A 16,924-nucleotide genomic window follows, 5' to 3' on the forward strand; every position below is an offset into this window, starting at 1 on the left:
TAGTATTTTAAAAGATTGCTTTTGTCATTACCACAGTAACATGCTCAGTGTAGAAATTGGAAATAAATATAAAAGCATGAAAAAGAAAAGCCTCTCATCATACCACCCAGGGAAGATCACAGTTAAGATGGATTTTTTTTTCCCTTCAGAATTTCTTCCATACCTCTTATATCAGTCCTGCCATCAATGTATTTGATTAAGATCCACTGCAATTAATAAGCACATAGGCTCTGGAGCCAGACTCTGAGTTTATGTCCTAACTCCATCACTTCCAAGGTACATGGCCTTAGGCAAGCTACACAACCTCTGTCTCAGATTCCTCATCTGTTAAAAATGAGTAAGAATACCTATATACTTGCATATAAGGAATTGAAAGTGTTTACAGAGCACACAGTAGAGTGCCTGGCACAAAATTAATACTGTACAGGTAATCACCAGCATTATTTTTAAAGTTAAAAATCTTTAATGAAATGCTGAGCTACTTAAAAAGCAATACTTACATGAATAATCCTGAATATTCATTAAAGGACTGATGCTGAAGCTGAAATTTCAATACTTTGGCCACCTGATGCGAAGAGCTGGCTCATTGGAAGAGACCCTGATGCTGGGAAAGATTGAAGGTGGGAGGAGAAGGGGACGACAGAGGATGAGACGGTTGGATGGCATCACCGACTCAATGCACATGAGTCTGAGTAAACTCCAGTTGGTGATGGACAGGGAAGCCTGGCGTGCTGCAGTCCATGGGGTCGCAAAGAGTTGGATAGGACTAAGCGACTGAACTAAACTGAACATGAATAATGATCATGTATATTTACAACAAAGAGCAGAACTCATCCTGAGGGACATCCCTGGAGGTCCAGTGGTTAAGACTTCACACGTGCACTGCAGGACGCACTAGTGTGACCCCTGGTGGAGGAACTAAGATCCCCCATGCCACGTGGGATGAGGAAACTGAGACAAAGGTTAAGCAGTTTGCTCAAGGCCAAAAAACAAAATCTCATCCTGACTCTGAAATTGAGGTGGGAGATCAGTGATCTAGGAACAGGAACATCAAGACAGACCTTACCACCCTCCAAAGGTTATGACCTAGATATAGGTGAGCTAATATCAAGTTTTTAAAGTATACATATATAGACATACTTTTCTGAAAAAGTATATTTTTAAAATAACTAAGGACAGAGAGATCTAGAATGACACATCCCATCTATAACTGAGTTAAAGAGATGATTACTTGAGCTATTTGCCAAGAATGTTAAATAAATAGGTTTACTCCATATTTCCTAGAGTTTATAATAAATTTATATTACACAGTATATTATTTAATTTGTCCTTTATAATATTTATTCTTCAATGGTAATTACATTATAGTTTTTATCTTCTGAGCTACAGAACATCTGGAGAAGCAGATTAAGAAACCAGAAATGCTAATGTACCTTCTAAGATACTCTTTTGGAAGGATACCAACCCCACTGATTCATGTAATGGATTCACACTGGGAGCCACCTGATTTCTATACTGTGTTATCTGGCTGTTCCTGCAGGCCTTATATCACATGAAGAGGGTCTCTGTCTGTTTCTGACAGGATAATATTAATCTTATTCTCCAAGTGAGCACCCAGCATATCTCGAAGATCAGAAAGAAAGCCTCGTTCTGTGTTGCTGTGTTCACAGAGGATGACACTTATTCCTTGGGAAGCAGCATCCAGAACATCATGGTGGGACATCTCACCTGCCAACAAAGGAAAGAGCAAGTATTTAAATATCAGATACAGTCTGTGGACTGTAGTTCTGTGCTTAACCATAACAGCAGAAATACCAAGTTTTCATCCTATATGAAGCAAGTGTAATACAGCAGAACTTTATACGTGAATCTAGAAAGTTATATGCATGTGTCTTATATGTCCTCCAATTTACAAAGAGAGACCATCCCACTGAGAATTCCAGATTCTTTCTCCTTGGCATTTGCAAGGCAAGTATCCAAATTCACACATCCTACAGTATCTGATGCCGCCAGAACTGACCTATAGGAACACCCATTCAAAAGGTTTCCACAATAAAATAAAATAAATGACCACTGCTTACCTCCCAAAGACTTCTTTATACTTTGTGAAATAAAGTGAAGTGTTAGCAGCTCAGTCATGGCTGACCCTTTGTATCCCCATGGACTCTAGCCCGCCGGGCTCCTCTGTCCATGGAATTCTCCAGGCAAGAATACTGGAGTGGGTTGCCATTTCCTTCTCCACAGGGTCTTCCCGACCCAGGAATCGAACCCAGATCTCCCACATTCCAGGTAGATTCTTTACCATCTGAACCACTAGGAAAGCCACTTATACTTTGCGAATACCAAAATTCTCAGCATCAACTGTAGTCTAATTCATAAGAATGAAATGAGCTTAAGGTTATTTCTAAATTAAAAACAAGGTATTTTCCTTTGACTCAGGCAAAATGCGGAGAAGGCACTGGCAACCCACTCCAGTACTCTTGCCTGGAAAATCCCATGGACGGAGGAGCGTCGCAGAGAGTCAGACACGACTGAAGCGACTTACAGCAGCAGCAGGCAAAACGCCTAGAAATTCTGAAGTTACTGGTAGAAGAGGATCTCATCTTTTGTGGAAAGATTTTGGGAAAACTCAAATGCGTTGAATTTTTAAAAAACACTTTGTGAATCTGATGTAAGAGCAAGAATATTTGGCTTTTTCATAAAAAGCACAATTTTGAAATATACTTAAGACAAAAAGGTATTAAGAAAAAAGTCTTAGGAAAAAAAAACACCTCAATTTCAATTCCCCACACTCTCCCCTAGCCAAATACGTATCATCTCATTATGAAGTGTTAGTCACTCAATCGTGTCTGACCCTTGCAACCCCACGGACTGTAGCTTGCTAGGCTCCTCTGTCCATGGAATTGTCCAGGCAAGAACACTGAGGTGGGTAGCCATTCCCTTCTCCAGGAGATGTTCCCAACTCAGGGATCGAACCCAGGTCTCCTGCATTGCAGGCAGATACTTTAACATTTGAGCCACCAGGGAAGCCCTCATTGTAAGGACTAGTTTCTACTCAAGCACCTTTTAAAATATCTTAATTTAAGTAATAGTAGAGAAAAAGTGAAAGGAGGAAAAGACACCAAGTGGCCCAGTTAGAAGTCATGCTTTAGGAAAGACAATCTGGCTGTTTGGACTAGTATACAATTTATATTTCCAAGGAGCAAGCTTGCCATCTGCTGGTCTTCCTAGGATACTACCCTTTATGATCTAATATGCAAAGCTCAAAGGAAGGGTGATGAAAATGGTCTTTTTGGCTGGGGTTTCCCATCCCTAAAGTGATATTCAAAGTGACACCTCACAGATTACAGACATCTAAAGTAAGCTAGATAAGACATTTTCTGTTTCCCCAACTAACCATATAAGAAGAACATTTTAACATCTTGGAACTGTGTGAATTTATCTCATGTACACACTGCTTTGTGATACGAAAACTAATTTTAAAAAGTCATTATTTATGAGAAAACAATCAGACACTCCAAACTGAGAGATGTACAAAAAGGCAAATGGTTAAGCTCTTCAAAAATGCCGGTGCTCTAGAGACAAAGTTGAGAACTAGAACAGAAGCAGTGTGTGATCAAGAATTGAGCATCAATCTGAAAAAGAAATACTATAAATTTTGATCAATTAACAATATTAAATTCCTGAATTTGGTCATCATAACATGGTCATATAAAAGAATGTCCTCACTCCTAGGAGATATAATGCTGAGGTATTTGAGGGTAAAAGGTCATCATATCTGTAATTTATTTATAAAGGTTTAGGAGAAAACATAAATACATATTAGGTTGGTGCAAAAGTAATTGTGGCTGGTACAAAAGTAATTGAGCTTCAAAAGTAACTGTTGGTGCAAAAGTAATAGTAACTCAGGCTGATGAAAAAGTAATTGAGGTTCAAAAGTAACTGCAGTTGGTGCAAAAATAATTGAGGTTGGTGTAAAAGTCAACCACAATTACTTTTGCACCAACCTAATGCTTATGCATACACAAATATACACACACATATGTGATGTTATAGAAAGACAGAATGTACAAATGTGGCAAAAAATAGCCATTAGTAATCTAGGTGAAGGGTATATAAGAGTTGATTATACTATTCTCACTGCAATTTTTTTATAGGTCTAAAATTCCTTCAAAGTAAAATGCTAAATTTTAAAATAGAAACATCATGTTAAACTGTCTATACACTGAAAGTTTATTTCAATCTGGTATAACTTTGAGGGCTTATAAAAATCTTACAATGTAGGTGACCTAGACAGGAAGGAAATCTAAAAAAGAGGGAATGTATGTATACACATAACTGATTCATTTTGCTGTACGTTGGAAACTAATACAACATTATAAAGCAATTATACTCCAATAAAAATTAAATAAATAAATAACCCCCTCCCAAATAAAACCCTTGCTTCTTTAGAAGGAAAGAAAAGAAAACAGACAATGGTCCCATACACTTTTAATTGGTTCAAAGCAATACATCAGGCTTGCTAAGATGCTGCACCTATTCTCAGAGATATGACATTATTTCAAGTGCAGCAGCCTTCGTAAGGGAGCATGCTGGATAAGAAGACATGGGTGTGTGGTGGCAGGAGAGGTCTAGTGATGGCAAGTCCCAGAGGTGGCCAAAGGAACCCAGGGCTTACGACCCTTGAGCCTGGCTTTAGAAGTGGGTACAGTAATCTCAAGCCCCTGTCTCCTAACCCTCAAGCGGCCCAGAGGCAGTAACGCAGCTGGTAGCAGCAGTGTTCAAAGTGCCTCCAGCTCCTTTGGAGGAACAGTGGGCCATGTTACCAATTAGGTATTACCAACACGAACAGGGTATAGAGCCTGGGAGCCAAACAATTTCTGTCCAAAAGGAATGCAAATTGTAGATTAAGAACAAAGTGACAGGAATTGGGAGAGGAGGGTATGATCATCAGGGGTAGGAGCCGGACACTGTCAAGAAAATGCTTCTCAGGGGAGGTTATCTTTGAGCTTATCACTAGAAGTATAAGAAAGGAGCAGAGAAAAGACATCCTAGCCAGGGAAAACAGCATGAGCCAAGACTGCACGAAAGAGGGAGGGACGTTCCGGCTTCAGCAGGGCACATGGAGGAAATCGCTGAAGGGTTTTCAGCCACGATAATATTATACACCATCACATCTGTACTTCTCAAAGGAGTGTGTGGAAGATTAAGCTTAGAGGCTTAATGAAGTACTTTAGGTAGGGGATGCCTGGACGGAGGTAAGGGGAAAACTATAAAGATTTCGGAGCTAGAACTGAGAGAAAGTGATCATTGCCTTCAGGGCCTAGTAAGAGGAAAAAGTTTCTACCTAAGGCAACAAGTAAAAAGTGTCCCAGTAACTTACGTGAAATCTGAGAGAAATCATGTTTAGGAACAAAATAGGTTAAATAGATGCTGAACATCACTTTTTAGATAATCTATTAGATGATTATTTTTCCTTCCACAAAGTATGTGGTATGTCCCCAATGTTGACATAGTTCTTATTTAGTTCAGGTTCAAAAACATTTATTAGATCCATCTGTATGTTAGATGCTGTCCTAAAATCTGCTAATTTTTACCTTGTAAAAAACAAACCAAGGTAGGGAAGGGATACACAAGAAAAGGGTACAAGAAAGGTCCAACGGCCGTCCTACCTGTGAGATAAAGGTCGGCATCTGTCCCCTGCAGGACGCTGCTCCCAGAACCAGCGCACAGAGCCACGACTTTGACTGGGGATTCTTCACAATAAAGAAAGCAAGAGACCGACACTTTACAATTCCCCTTCATATTCATATTACAATCTGTACCAGGCATCCGATATGTAATATCTTATCTTACCCAGTCTTATCACCAGTATGTGAATTTTGTGAAAAAAATTTTTAAAAATAATAGAACATGTCTTCATATAGGCAGACAGACTATTCCGTGGTATTACAGAGCTAGCTTAAGGCAGGATTATTGCTCCTGTGGACACTCGCTGTGGCACAAGCCCCCACGAGGCGCCTCCGAACAGCATCCACCGCCATGAGCACCAGGTCTGAGGCTTCACCGGAGCGGCCCAGTCAAGCGACCTCACCTGGTCTCCAGGTGACAGTGAGAGGCAGGCACATTTGTCTCTGTTCCCAGGTAAGGAAGCTAAGGAGCTAAACAGGCTAGTGAGAGGATGCTATGCAACGGATTTGACACACATCTTTTTAACTTTTGATTTTATATTGGAGGATAGTTGATATATAGAAAACGAACTTATAGTTACCAGTGGGGAAGTACGGAGAAGGGATAGTTAGGGAATGACATGTACATATTGCTATATTTAAAATGGATAACCAAAAAAAAAAAAAAAAAAAAAAAAAAAAAAAATGGATAACCAACCAGGACCTACTGTTTCGCATAGGCGACTCTGCTCGATATTACATAACAACCTAAACGGGAAAAGAATAGGTGCGTGTATAACTGAATCACTGTGCTGTAATCCTGAAACTAGCACAACATTGTTAACTGACATATTTTTTTTAATACGGTATTTTCCTAAAAGAGCATCCTCTGGAGAGTGAAATACAGAAACTTTCAAGCCAAAATCCAACAAGTGTTGAGCACTGAGGTTTCTAGAACGGACACTGCATTAGTAGTATTTCAAAAAAGGGGCAATGGGGCTGGTCAGAAGTCTTACTCCACCTCTGCCACCCACCTTCTTTGGAAATGAGCACTCGTGAGTTGTTTGATCCAACTGTGGATTTTGGTTAAGTCAGTTACCTCTGCAAACCTCAATTTTTTTCACCTATACAACAGGAATAATAATACTTTCCAGACATCTAACAATAGCTAGCATTTACTGCACTTAATGTGTGCCAGCCACATGAATTGTATCACCACTTTCACGTCTGTCAAAGTCATGCAGCAGACACGACTGTTACATGAACCCACAGCATCAGACTCCACACTCATGACAACTGCACTCCACCTGTTGCCTTCGCAGTGGAAACACACACTGAGGGCACTCTGAATAGTCCCAGGCTCACTGCAGGGGCCCAGTAAATGTTCTGCTCATTTCTTTTGTTCCCCAAAGTACAGGAGAAAGCCAAGAGAGAAGGCAGTGGCTACAAAACTCAGCAACTGCAGTCAATTACATCACCGAGCATAGCAATACCTCACTGTAAGTTATCACCAGTATTGTAAAACTTAAGATCTGCCTTGTAACTGGAGCAATAGCGGCTTCTAGCTTTCTTCCTGGAACGTGGTAGGACTGCACTCCCTGGGCTGACTGACTCTGCACAATGCATTGAAGAGAATATGTATCATCTCTAGACTACAATGTTTAACTGCAGTTTAAGACCCTCCCTCTTCAAGACCTGTCTACAATGAGCAGACTCCCCTGCTGATCTGAGATGGACCTGGAGTGTGAATGAGAGATACATCTTGTTTAGGCCGATGAGATGTATACCACAGCATAACCTTGTCCACTCTGACTGATAAAGTAAACAAGTCATCTTCAGTGAGCTGCTAACACATCTCTATCATATTGATAGAGCCAGAAGTTTCCATTTTTGCCCAACATTATCAGTAGGTATGCTGGACAAATATAAAAGACATACTTACCTAAGGTCTTCCCTATTCCAACAGCAAGGCGGACATGAGATAGTTTTAGGTGGCTTTTGATTCGCTCAATCATGGTTGCCAAGGAGACAGACTCATCCAGTGTGCATAACCGTCCCATCCCAGTATGGAGAAGTAGAGGCTGTAGAGAAACAGAAATTAGGAAAACTGGACATCATCAGTCCTAGAAAACAATTGCATAGAGCAAAGAGCAAACACTGAGATCCATAAAACAAGGGTACTATGAGCTTGCTATAAAACTATCTCCAGGGCTTTTCTGATGGCTCAGTGGTAAAGAATCTGCCTGCTAATGCAGGAGACACAGGTTCGATCCCTGATCTGGAAAGATCCCACATGCTGTAGGGCAGCTAAGCCCATGTACCACAACTATTAAGCCTGTGCTCTGGAACCCGGGAGTCGAAACTACCGAAGCCCTTGGACCCTAGAGCCCGTGCTCTGCAAGAGAGAAGCCACCACAAGAAGATGCCCATGCATAGCAACTAGAGAGCAGCCCCCAATCACAGCAACTAGGAAAAAGCCCACGCAGCAATGAAGACCCAGCACAGCCAAAAATAAATGAATAGATAGATAAAAATTTTAAAAAGAAAAGTAGCTCCAAGCTAAAATTTAGGAATGCAAACCCGACAAAAATATCTTCTGACTTCTAGGAGCTCAGTCTCCTGAGAACATAGTTTTCTCTTTTCCTATTTTTTTTGGCTGAGTAACATGTGGGATCTTAGTTCCCTGTCCAGGGATCAAACCTCTGCCCCTTGCATTGTAAGCATGGAGTCTTAACCAGTGGGCCACCAGGGAAGTCCAAGATAGGCACTATTTTTTAATTGGATCACAAAAGAGTGACAATATAGATGAGTTGAGATGGGAGGAAGGTGGGTACTTGAAGTAAGGGGAGTAAAATAAGCTTCTACAAGGACTTGGGTCTTGAAGACAAACCAGAGAGGCGTTAGGAAAGGAGTGATGTCAAGTGCAGGATGATAGGGTGAGATGTGGTGAGGCATTCTACTTTTCTTTTTTCCTTTTTAGTTACTTATTTATTGAGGCATTCTAAACAGAGAGAACATGTACAAAGGTGCCAAGGTGTGAGGGAGCACACGGGCAGATCTAAAAGCAGACAGTACAGCCGGTGTGCAGAGCGAGGGACGGGGAGGGAGGAGCTGGGACAGGGGTCCTTGCTGGTCAGGAAAGGCTACACACTCTAAGCCGAGAAGCCTGGACTCTCTCCTGGAGATGCCGGCTCAGGAGTTCACTGTGTCTTCTATCCCAAGGGAGGGAACATGAGCATTTCCAATTACTGCGGCGGCAAAGCAGACAGAGAGGAGAAACATCTTGTAGATTTAGGGACAGAATCAGCAGGGCTTGGATGTATGGGAACAAGGGAGAATTGTGCAATCTGCAAATGAAATAGCTCTTAGGGTCACCAGTAAAACAGAAAAAAAGACCTTGTATTTAAAAGCATGGTATGTGGATAAGGTCAGTATTTGTATATATTGGATTTTAAATACTTGTGAGATCTGTAAGTGGAAAATGTTCAGAAAGTGGCTGGAAATACAGATTTTAAAAAAATTTTTATCTTTTACCTTAAGAAAGCATCCTGAGACAGGAAGTAAAGACGCAGGGATCATTACAAGTCAAGTTAAAGGAATGAAAAAAATGGTCCAGGCAGAGGGTACAAAATAAGAGACTGAATCTGTAACTGAGTCCCTAATCGTGAAGCAGTACCATCATGGTCTGGATGTTTCTGTCCCCCTCAAATTCATAGGATGAAATCCTAACCTATAGACTAGGAGGTGCAGCCTTTGGGAGGTACTTTCGGGTCATGAGGTTGGAACCCTCACAAATGGCATCAGTGCTTTAGAAAAGAGGCTCCAGAGAGATCCCAGGTCCCCTTCACTGTGTGACGACACAGACAGAAGCGCCACCTTTGAACCAAGTAGTGAGCTCCATCGGGCAACACTCAGAATCTGACAGCGCCACGATTTTGGACTTCGCTTCCTCCATAACTGTGAGAAATAAGTGTCTGTTGTTTATAAGCCATCCAGTCTACAGTATTCTGTTACAGAAGTCCAGAATGTTATGGCAGCCTGAATGGACTAAGATATCTACATTTTTGTATTCCTGAAACGTCTCCCTTTTTCAATAAACTTTCCAGGGCATAACATGCTTTCCTCGCCACTTTGGGCTTCTACTCTAGGCAATAGTTAATAACTTGTTGAACTAACACTTTATATATGAATTTGTCAAACAAAACTGCACTATAACGTAAGATATCTTTTATTACCTTCTCTAGTGACAGAATTTCAGTCTTCTGATAAAACTGCCTATTCTGGGAAAGAAAAGCCACCACCTGCATCAAAGCTTGCTGAGTACAATTCAGACTGAGCCGTGTTTGTTCTTCATCATCAGTCCTGGAAAAAAAAGTCACTTGGTTTAGGATAAATATAAACAAAATAAATATAAATTTATAAATATATACATACATATAAAAATTTATGTATTTAAAATAATCCATAGTTTACAACCTCCTATAATAGGAGATTCGATTTATATGGAATTTACGATTTAATTCCAAACCATTTTCTAGAATAGTGTTTCTCAAACTTTACCATGCATCAAAATCATCTCATGGCCTTATTAAAACAGACTTCTGGGCCGTACCCTCAGAGTTTCTGATGTAGTAGATCTGAGTGGGGGCTGAGAATTTATCTAACAAGTTCCAGGTGACACTGATGTGCTGGTCCAGGGACCTCACTTTGAAAACCCTGTTCTAGAACTGTTCTTAGTCCTGGTCGTGCATCAGAAATCTCCTGCTGGCTTCTTAAAATAACAGCTGCTGGACTCTTCTATAGACTCAGTGAAACAGAACATCTATGAATGGGGCTGGGGCAAACAATTTTTTTAAAGCCCTAGGAAAGTTAATTTTCAAACATCATTGAATACAAGGATCTCCCAGACAGATTCTCAGGCAAATCCCATTCTAATTACACAGATTTAGGATAAAGCAAAAAATCTGCACTTTTCTTTGTTTATTTTTAAGTAAAGGATAATTCTGCTATACTATTGCATTGGTTTCTGCCACACAACACGATGCATTTTTCAAAAGCACCCATTATGCTTATGATTCAGAGGGTCCCTGAATCACCCTTTAAAAAGCAACACCCTTGGGAATTCCCTGCTGATCCAGTGGTTAGGAGTAGGTGCTTTTATTGCCAGGGCCTGGCTTCACTCCTTGGTCAGCGAACTAAGATCCTAAAAGCCACGAGGCATGGCCAAAAAAAATTTTAAAAAGGAATATCCGAGAGCCTCTCCAAAAAAACTAGCATCAAGAAAGCTTTGTGTTTAACCATAAACTCTAAATATAATCACAGAATTTGAGAACTCAAAGATTCCTTACAAGATAATGTGGAAGCGTAGTTTCAACACTGGAACCTTCTGCAAAGATTTGAAAAGAAAAAGCAAAAACAATGCCTGGTCCCAGTCTAATTGTTAAGTCTCAGATACTACCTGTAATATGGAGAAACTGGAACCAAACTAAATGTGTATCATTTCTTTAAAAGGTCCATCAGTTAGGAAGGGAAATGCTTCAAGAAATTACAGTACATTCATAATAAGAAATCTACATGGAAAGATTACTATGACAAGTTGAAAAGGCAAATACAGCATACCATTTAATTAAAAAAAAAAAAATGACTAAAACAAAACTATACATTCCTTCATGTCCCTATACATGTTTGGAAAGATACCCACTTCTCTGAAAACAAAAGAAAAGACAACTTGAGTTGAGGATCTTCGGACTGAGTAGAAGGGACAAGGAGGACTTTGGTATTGTTTGAAGTTTTCATGCTCTATTTGTATAATTTTAATTCCAGTATTCACACAGTATTTCAGAATGGTAAAAGATATCTATGACTGGAATCTATGCAAAATCTTATAAATAATTTTCCTTAAGTTTCTTGAAATCTCCCAATACTATTATAGGACATTTACTATGGCTTTAGTATAATGTATCTACACATAAAAACCACTCATCAAAGAGTCATTTTTGGTGTAGCCTATATGGATTTCCATTTTAGCTTTGCACAGTGGCAGTATCACAGCCAGTGAGATTTACCCAAGGCATGATTACTGCTAACAGATTTCCATCTTATTAAAAGGTCACTATATTTATCTTTGGGTTTTTTTGATAATTAAGTCCTAGCTCTGTATGTGTCTTTTACAATGCTTTAGTGGCTTCCCTGGTGGCTCAGATGGTAAAGTATCTACCCGCAGTGCAGGAGACCCGGGTTTGATCCCTGGGTAGGGAAGATCCCCTGGAGAAGGAAATGGCAATTAGTAGGCATTAAGGTAAATTAGTCCCCCAAAAATCTCCAATGAGGCAACACTTTTTGGTATTTCAGACCTAATTAAATAAATGATTGGCCTATCTGAGAGGCATTTTAATGTATTTTTTCCTTTCAAGTGTTTGGGAATCATCATGTGCTGGGAACTGATAAAAGTAAACCTATACTATCAGTATATCACTAGGGTTTATCTACATACCCTAAAGTAAAAATAGCTTTCAACACTGTCAGGAGGATTAGAAACACTGTAAGATGTGTGGTATAGTCCTTCCTGAATAGAAAATAGTCAGTAAGTGTTATCACTTTTATTGTATTGAAAAGATTCCATAGTTTTCCTTCTCAGGGACCCATATGCAAATGAGAAGAACACTCTTTAGTAAACCTACCGGAGGAAAATGATTTCACCCAAGGAAAATAATTTGTTGTAAACTTAAATAGCAGGGTTATAGAATTTGCAAGAAAAATTCCTAACATATACACAAAAGAGAAAAATATATTGTACCTAGCAGAAAAAGAAGTTACAGATACACCTGCAATTTCTTTCAGTGCAGAAACGACTTTGTCCAGGTCTTGGGTGTGGGTAACACTGAATTCTACTCTGTGAGTTCCCTCCGTGGGGTAGTCAGGAGCTTTGGAAGGATGGATGGGCCTGGAGGTGCAAATACCTAGAAAAAAAATTGTCAGGAGTTAAAAGAGATTTTGTGGGTTTTTTTAAAAATTAAAAAGAAAAACTACTACTGTAAGAAATGAGTATTCTTCAAAAGATTCATTCTTAGATGCTTCTATAATAAACACACACAACATGGTCCTTACATATACACCCAATAGTCCCCATAACCTAAGGATTTCATATTATCATACAGAATCATATTTCTTTTCAGAACTATTCTCCAGAAGACTTAAATATCACAGAAAGTTGGACAAGACTGACTCATGACTTTCTGATGACATATAGAATTGTGACTGCTTACTAAATTTACTTCTGTAAACTATGATTCAAGACACAAAGCTCATAATCCACTGACCACACTAATCCAGATTGTATCATCACAGAAGCTTCAGCCCAGTACAAGGAAACTAAAAAAGGCTTACCAAAAATAAAGCTAAAAACACGTACACTGAATTCCCTCATTGTGCTGGGCATAAGCACTAACCCATTGAAACTATCTGACTGATATATGAAGTATATTCTGGAGAGGCCTGAGCTTTCAATTCAATTCAACAGGCATTTCTGGAGCGCCTGAGTGCTAGGCACTGTGCCACTTGAGTAAAGAATCACAAAGCTCAGCCAAAAATGAAGATTTCCAATGTGGTCTTTATTCAATAAGAACAAAATTTCATTTTCAAATATAATTTAATTGTCAAGTTTCAGCAAGATTATTTTAAAATATATAAAAACAGAATAATGGTCCCCATCCCTAAAGAGGTTAAAACACGATTGAAAAGACACTATAAAATTTCAAAACACTGACAGGGAAAAAGCTAGATATGAAGGAACAAGAGGCTTCTCACCAAGCCCTTTAGCCAGCCAGCTGTTGACCCCCTGAGGAGCAGCGTCATAGGCGGTGTGAGGAGAGTAGATCCCAACTCTGTTCTCCAGTGCCCGGATTACCAGGCGCTCCTTCCACGTTTTCCAGGTGATGCGCTTCATGGGTCGGAAAATAGGCGGATGGTAGGAGAGGATGAGATCTGCCTTCTTCTGCAGCGCCTCCTCCATCACTTCCTCCGTCAAGTCATTGGTCAGGAAGAGCGTGTTTACAGTGTGAGGTGGGCTCGGTTCCACCAGCAAGCCAACGTTGTCCCAACTCTCAGCAAATGAGAGGGATGCAAAGTCATTCAAGGAGGAAAGGAGAGCCTTCAGATCCATGGAGGAGCGGGAAGAACTACAGATCAGGGAATGGACCAGGCGGGCTGTCGTGGCAACCAGGCGTACACGAGATGACAACATGCAGAAGTCAGGTAAAACTGAGGATCTGAAGTCAAACACAGACTATGGAGCACATGTACACTTTACAGACTCAAACCTTTTTAGACAGCAAAGTATATGAGCAAAAGAGCTGTAGTCTCACACTAAAAAAGACAAACAGACATGATGGCATTCGTACTCCATTGCTTCAAACCCAGGCCTCAGGCATTGCAGGCAGATTCTTTACCAGCTGAGCCACAAGGGAAGCCCAAGAATACTGCAGTGGGTAGCCTATTCGTTCTCCAGCAGATCTTCCTAACCTAGGAATCGAACCAGGGTCTCCTGCATTGCAGGCAGATTCTTTACCAGCTGAGCCACAAGGGAAGCCCAAGAATACTGCAGTGGGTAGCCTATCCGTCCTCCAGCAGATCTTCCCAACCTAGGAATCGAGCCAGGGTCTCCTGCATTGCAGGCAGATTCTTTACCAACTGAGCTATCACGGAAGCCCACTCAGTCGCTTCAGTCGTGTCCAACTCTTTGCAGCCCACTGGACTGTAGCCGGCTAGGCTCCTCTGTCCATGGGATTCTCCAGGCCAGAATACTGGAGTGGGTTACCATGCCCTCCTCCAGGGCTTCTTCCTGACCCAGGGATCAAACCCACGTCTTCTGCATCTCCTGGGATGCAGGCAAATTCTTTATTGCTGAGCCACCAGGGAAGCCATACCTAAGTTCAAATATTGGCTCTATCATTTACCAGCACATGGTATCACAGGTGAGTCACTTAAGCGCTCTGAAATTGTTTTCTCATCTACAAAACAGAGATACTATAACTTACTTCATAGGTCATCTGGAGGAGTAAATGGATTAATATGTTTAAGTCACCTTGCACAAGCCTGGAGTGTGTGTGTGTATGTGGTGCTCAGTCGTGTCTGACTCTTTGCAACCCTTTGGGCTGTAGCCCACCACACTCTTCTTCCCATGGAATTCTCCAGGCAAGAATACTGGAGTGGGCACCATTCCCTTCTCCAGAGCACAAGCCCTGTACATAACACACAATTACATCCACCCCCTCTTCCCTGTCCCCGACACACCCTCTGTTCTTATTCTCCTCACCCTTACTTCAACCTTCCTTCTCCACTTCTCTAGATATTACACTTCCTCCCAAGACCACTTCGACTTCCTAAATAAAGCTTTTCTGGACAAACTTTCTCTTTCAGTGTCTCCCCTGTTACTCCAGACATCCTCTTAATTGATGTTATATTCCTGTTTGTCTCCCCTAAAGCTACCAGAGAACAGGAACTATCTTTTCTGCATCTCAGTATCTCCAATATGGGCCAGCACTAAATGCTTACTATACACAGACACAGTTTCCCTTCCCCTATCATAGCAGAATTTGGAGTTGGGGTGGAATATACTGACATTAAAAAGTGCTTTGTCAGAGAGTTCCCTGGTGGCCTGGTGGTTAGGATTCCGGCTTTTGCTATTGCTATGGCTCGGGTTTGATCTCTGGTTGGAGAACTGAAATCTCTCAAGCTGTGGGGCATGGCCAAAAAAAAGGCGCTTTATCAAGAAAAAATAATGATACCATATATAAAAAATTAAGTGGTTTATCAGTAGCCAGAACCACGGGATGCAGAGGCAGGTCACTGTGAATCGGCAAGGTCAAGGCAGCAAAGGAGCAGGAGATGCTGCCCCCGAACAAACACCTTAGTGCCAAAGGCCAGAATCAGAAGGCGGGAGGGGTGGAGGGGCAGGGTATTCTGTCCTTAGAGTCTGTCAAAGCCTTCTAGACGTCTGTATCCTATACAAAAAACAACACTGTCAGCTCAATTCTTAAACTGAGTATCTATGAAAATTCTTTGAAGAAAAGTATTTCATGGTATACAAATTAGAAAGAAAGCAGTCAACTGTAAATTTTAATTGGAATACTTGTAACTCGTTAACTTCGGAAACAATTTTTTAAACTTTTATTTGTACACAAAAAATATTTAATATTTAATGCACTTATTCAAAATATGGTTTGGAGTGATGTGGAACCTCCACAAACCCCTGAAATGGGGTCTTAGAAGATCTTCTAAGTGTTCTTATACCACTTGTGGGCTTCCCTGGTAGCTCAGCTGGTAAAGAATCCGCCTGCAATGCCGGAGAATGCAGGAGGCCTGGGTTCGACCCCTGGTTGCACACATCCCCTGGAGGAGGGCATGACAACCCACTTTAGTATTCTTGCCTGGAGAATCCCAATGGACAGAGGAGACGGGAGGGCTACAGGCCACGGGGTCACAAAGAGTCGGACACGACTGAAGCACTAGGCACCACAGCACACACCCCTTCCAATCTCCAGATTCCAGGTCCTGATACTAATCACTCTGCTCTACAGACTCTTCTAAATCTGGCAAGGGCTAAAGTGAAGCTCTAGTGGTCTACCACGCAGGTGTTGATTTATTTACTGTTAAATTTGTAGGACTTAAAGGTAACAAAATACTCCCCATCCACAACGAAGCTGCGTAGCTTGAAGCCACAATTAACAAGAATGCGAGGCGGCCCAGCATGGTAGAAGACCACAGACTCTAAAACCAGACTGCCTCCCAGAGCCACAGCTGTCTGCGGTTTCCACCTCTGAAGGATGGAAATAACAGTCTCCAGCTCACAGTGTTGCTGCAAGATTTAATCGTAAAGCTGGGGAAAAGTGCCTGGCCCAGAGTCAGCGCTGTTTAATTATCATTAGCAGGGCCACTTCACAGCCTGAAAACTGCGCCCCCCGCCCCCCCGTCCCACTTCAGACGTTTTCCAGGACAATGAAGAGAGCAGGTGGCAAGGCCGTGAACCTGAGAATCAGGGCCCCGGCCCCTCTAGAGCCCTATCCTATCTCGACGCAACCCGGTTTTCTGCGCCTATCTCTGCCCTGTGGCTATCAGGCGCTGCCACAGCCCTCCACCGAAGGCTCGGCTACCCATGCCGGAATCCAATTCTCCCAAGACTCACCAGTCCCGGGACTCCGCGAGCGCTACTTCCGGTCCTGCGCGGAACTTCCTGCTGTTGTGAAAGTGGGCGGGAC

The 16,924-nt window shown here is 41.5% G+C and overlaps 1 protein-coding gene across 5 annotated transcripts; it reads right to left on the reverse strand.

Annotated features, from left to right (window-relative positions):
• Nucleotides 1–1,315: 1,315 nt before the first annotated feature.
• Nucleotides 1,316–16,914, reverse strand: NIF3L1 (NGG1 interacting factor 3 like 1). 5 transcript variants are annotated; one of them, XM_065930855.1, is made up of 7 exons: nucleotides 16,852–16,914; nucleotides 13,476–13,874; nucleotides 12,466–12,628; nucleotides 9,905–10,031; nucleotides 7,612–7,750; nucleotides 5,673–5,756; nucleotides 1,316–1,728 (listed from the first exon to the last, which is right to left on the reverse strand). In XM_065930855.1, the coding sequence occupies exons 2-7, from the start codon at nucleotides 13,828–13,830 to the stop codon at nucleotides 1,544–1,546; spliced, it is 1,053 nt and encodes a 350-aa protein (XP_065786927.1). In that variant the 5' UTR covers nucleotides 13,831–13,874; nucleotides 16,852–16,914; the 3' UTR covers nucleotides 1,316–1,543. The 5 variants fall into 5 exon arrangements, with proteins under 5 accessions (XP_065786927.1, XP_065786926.1, XP_065786924.1 ...); XM_065930854.1 differs by having other exon boundaries at nucleotides 13,476–13,936; nucleotides 16,852–16,905; XM_065930852.1 differs by having other exon boundaries at nucleotides 13,476–14,033; nucleotides 16,852–16,872.
• Nucleotides 16,915–16,924: the final 10 nt, after the last annotated feature.

Source organism: Muntiacus reevesi, chromosome 3 (assembly GCF_963930625.1).
Source record: "Muntiacus reevesi chromosome 3, mMunRee1.1, whole genome shotgun sequence".
In the NCBI taxonomy this organism is placed as follows: Eukaryota; Metazoa; Chordata; class Mammalia; order Artiodactyla; family Cervidae; genus Muntiacus; species Muntiacus reevesi.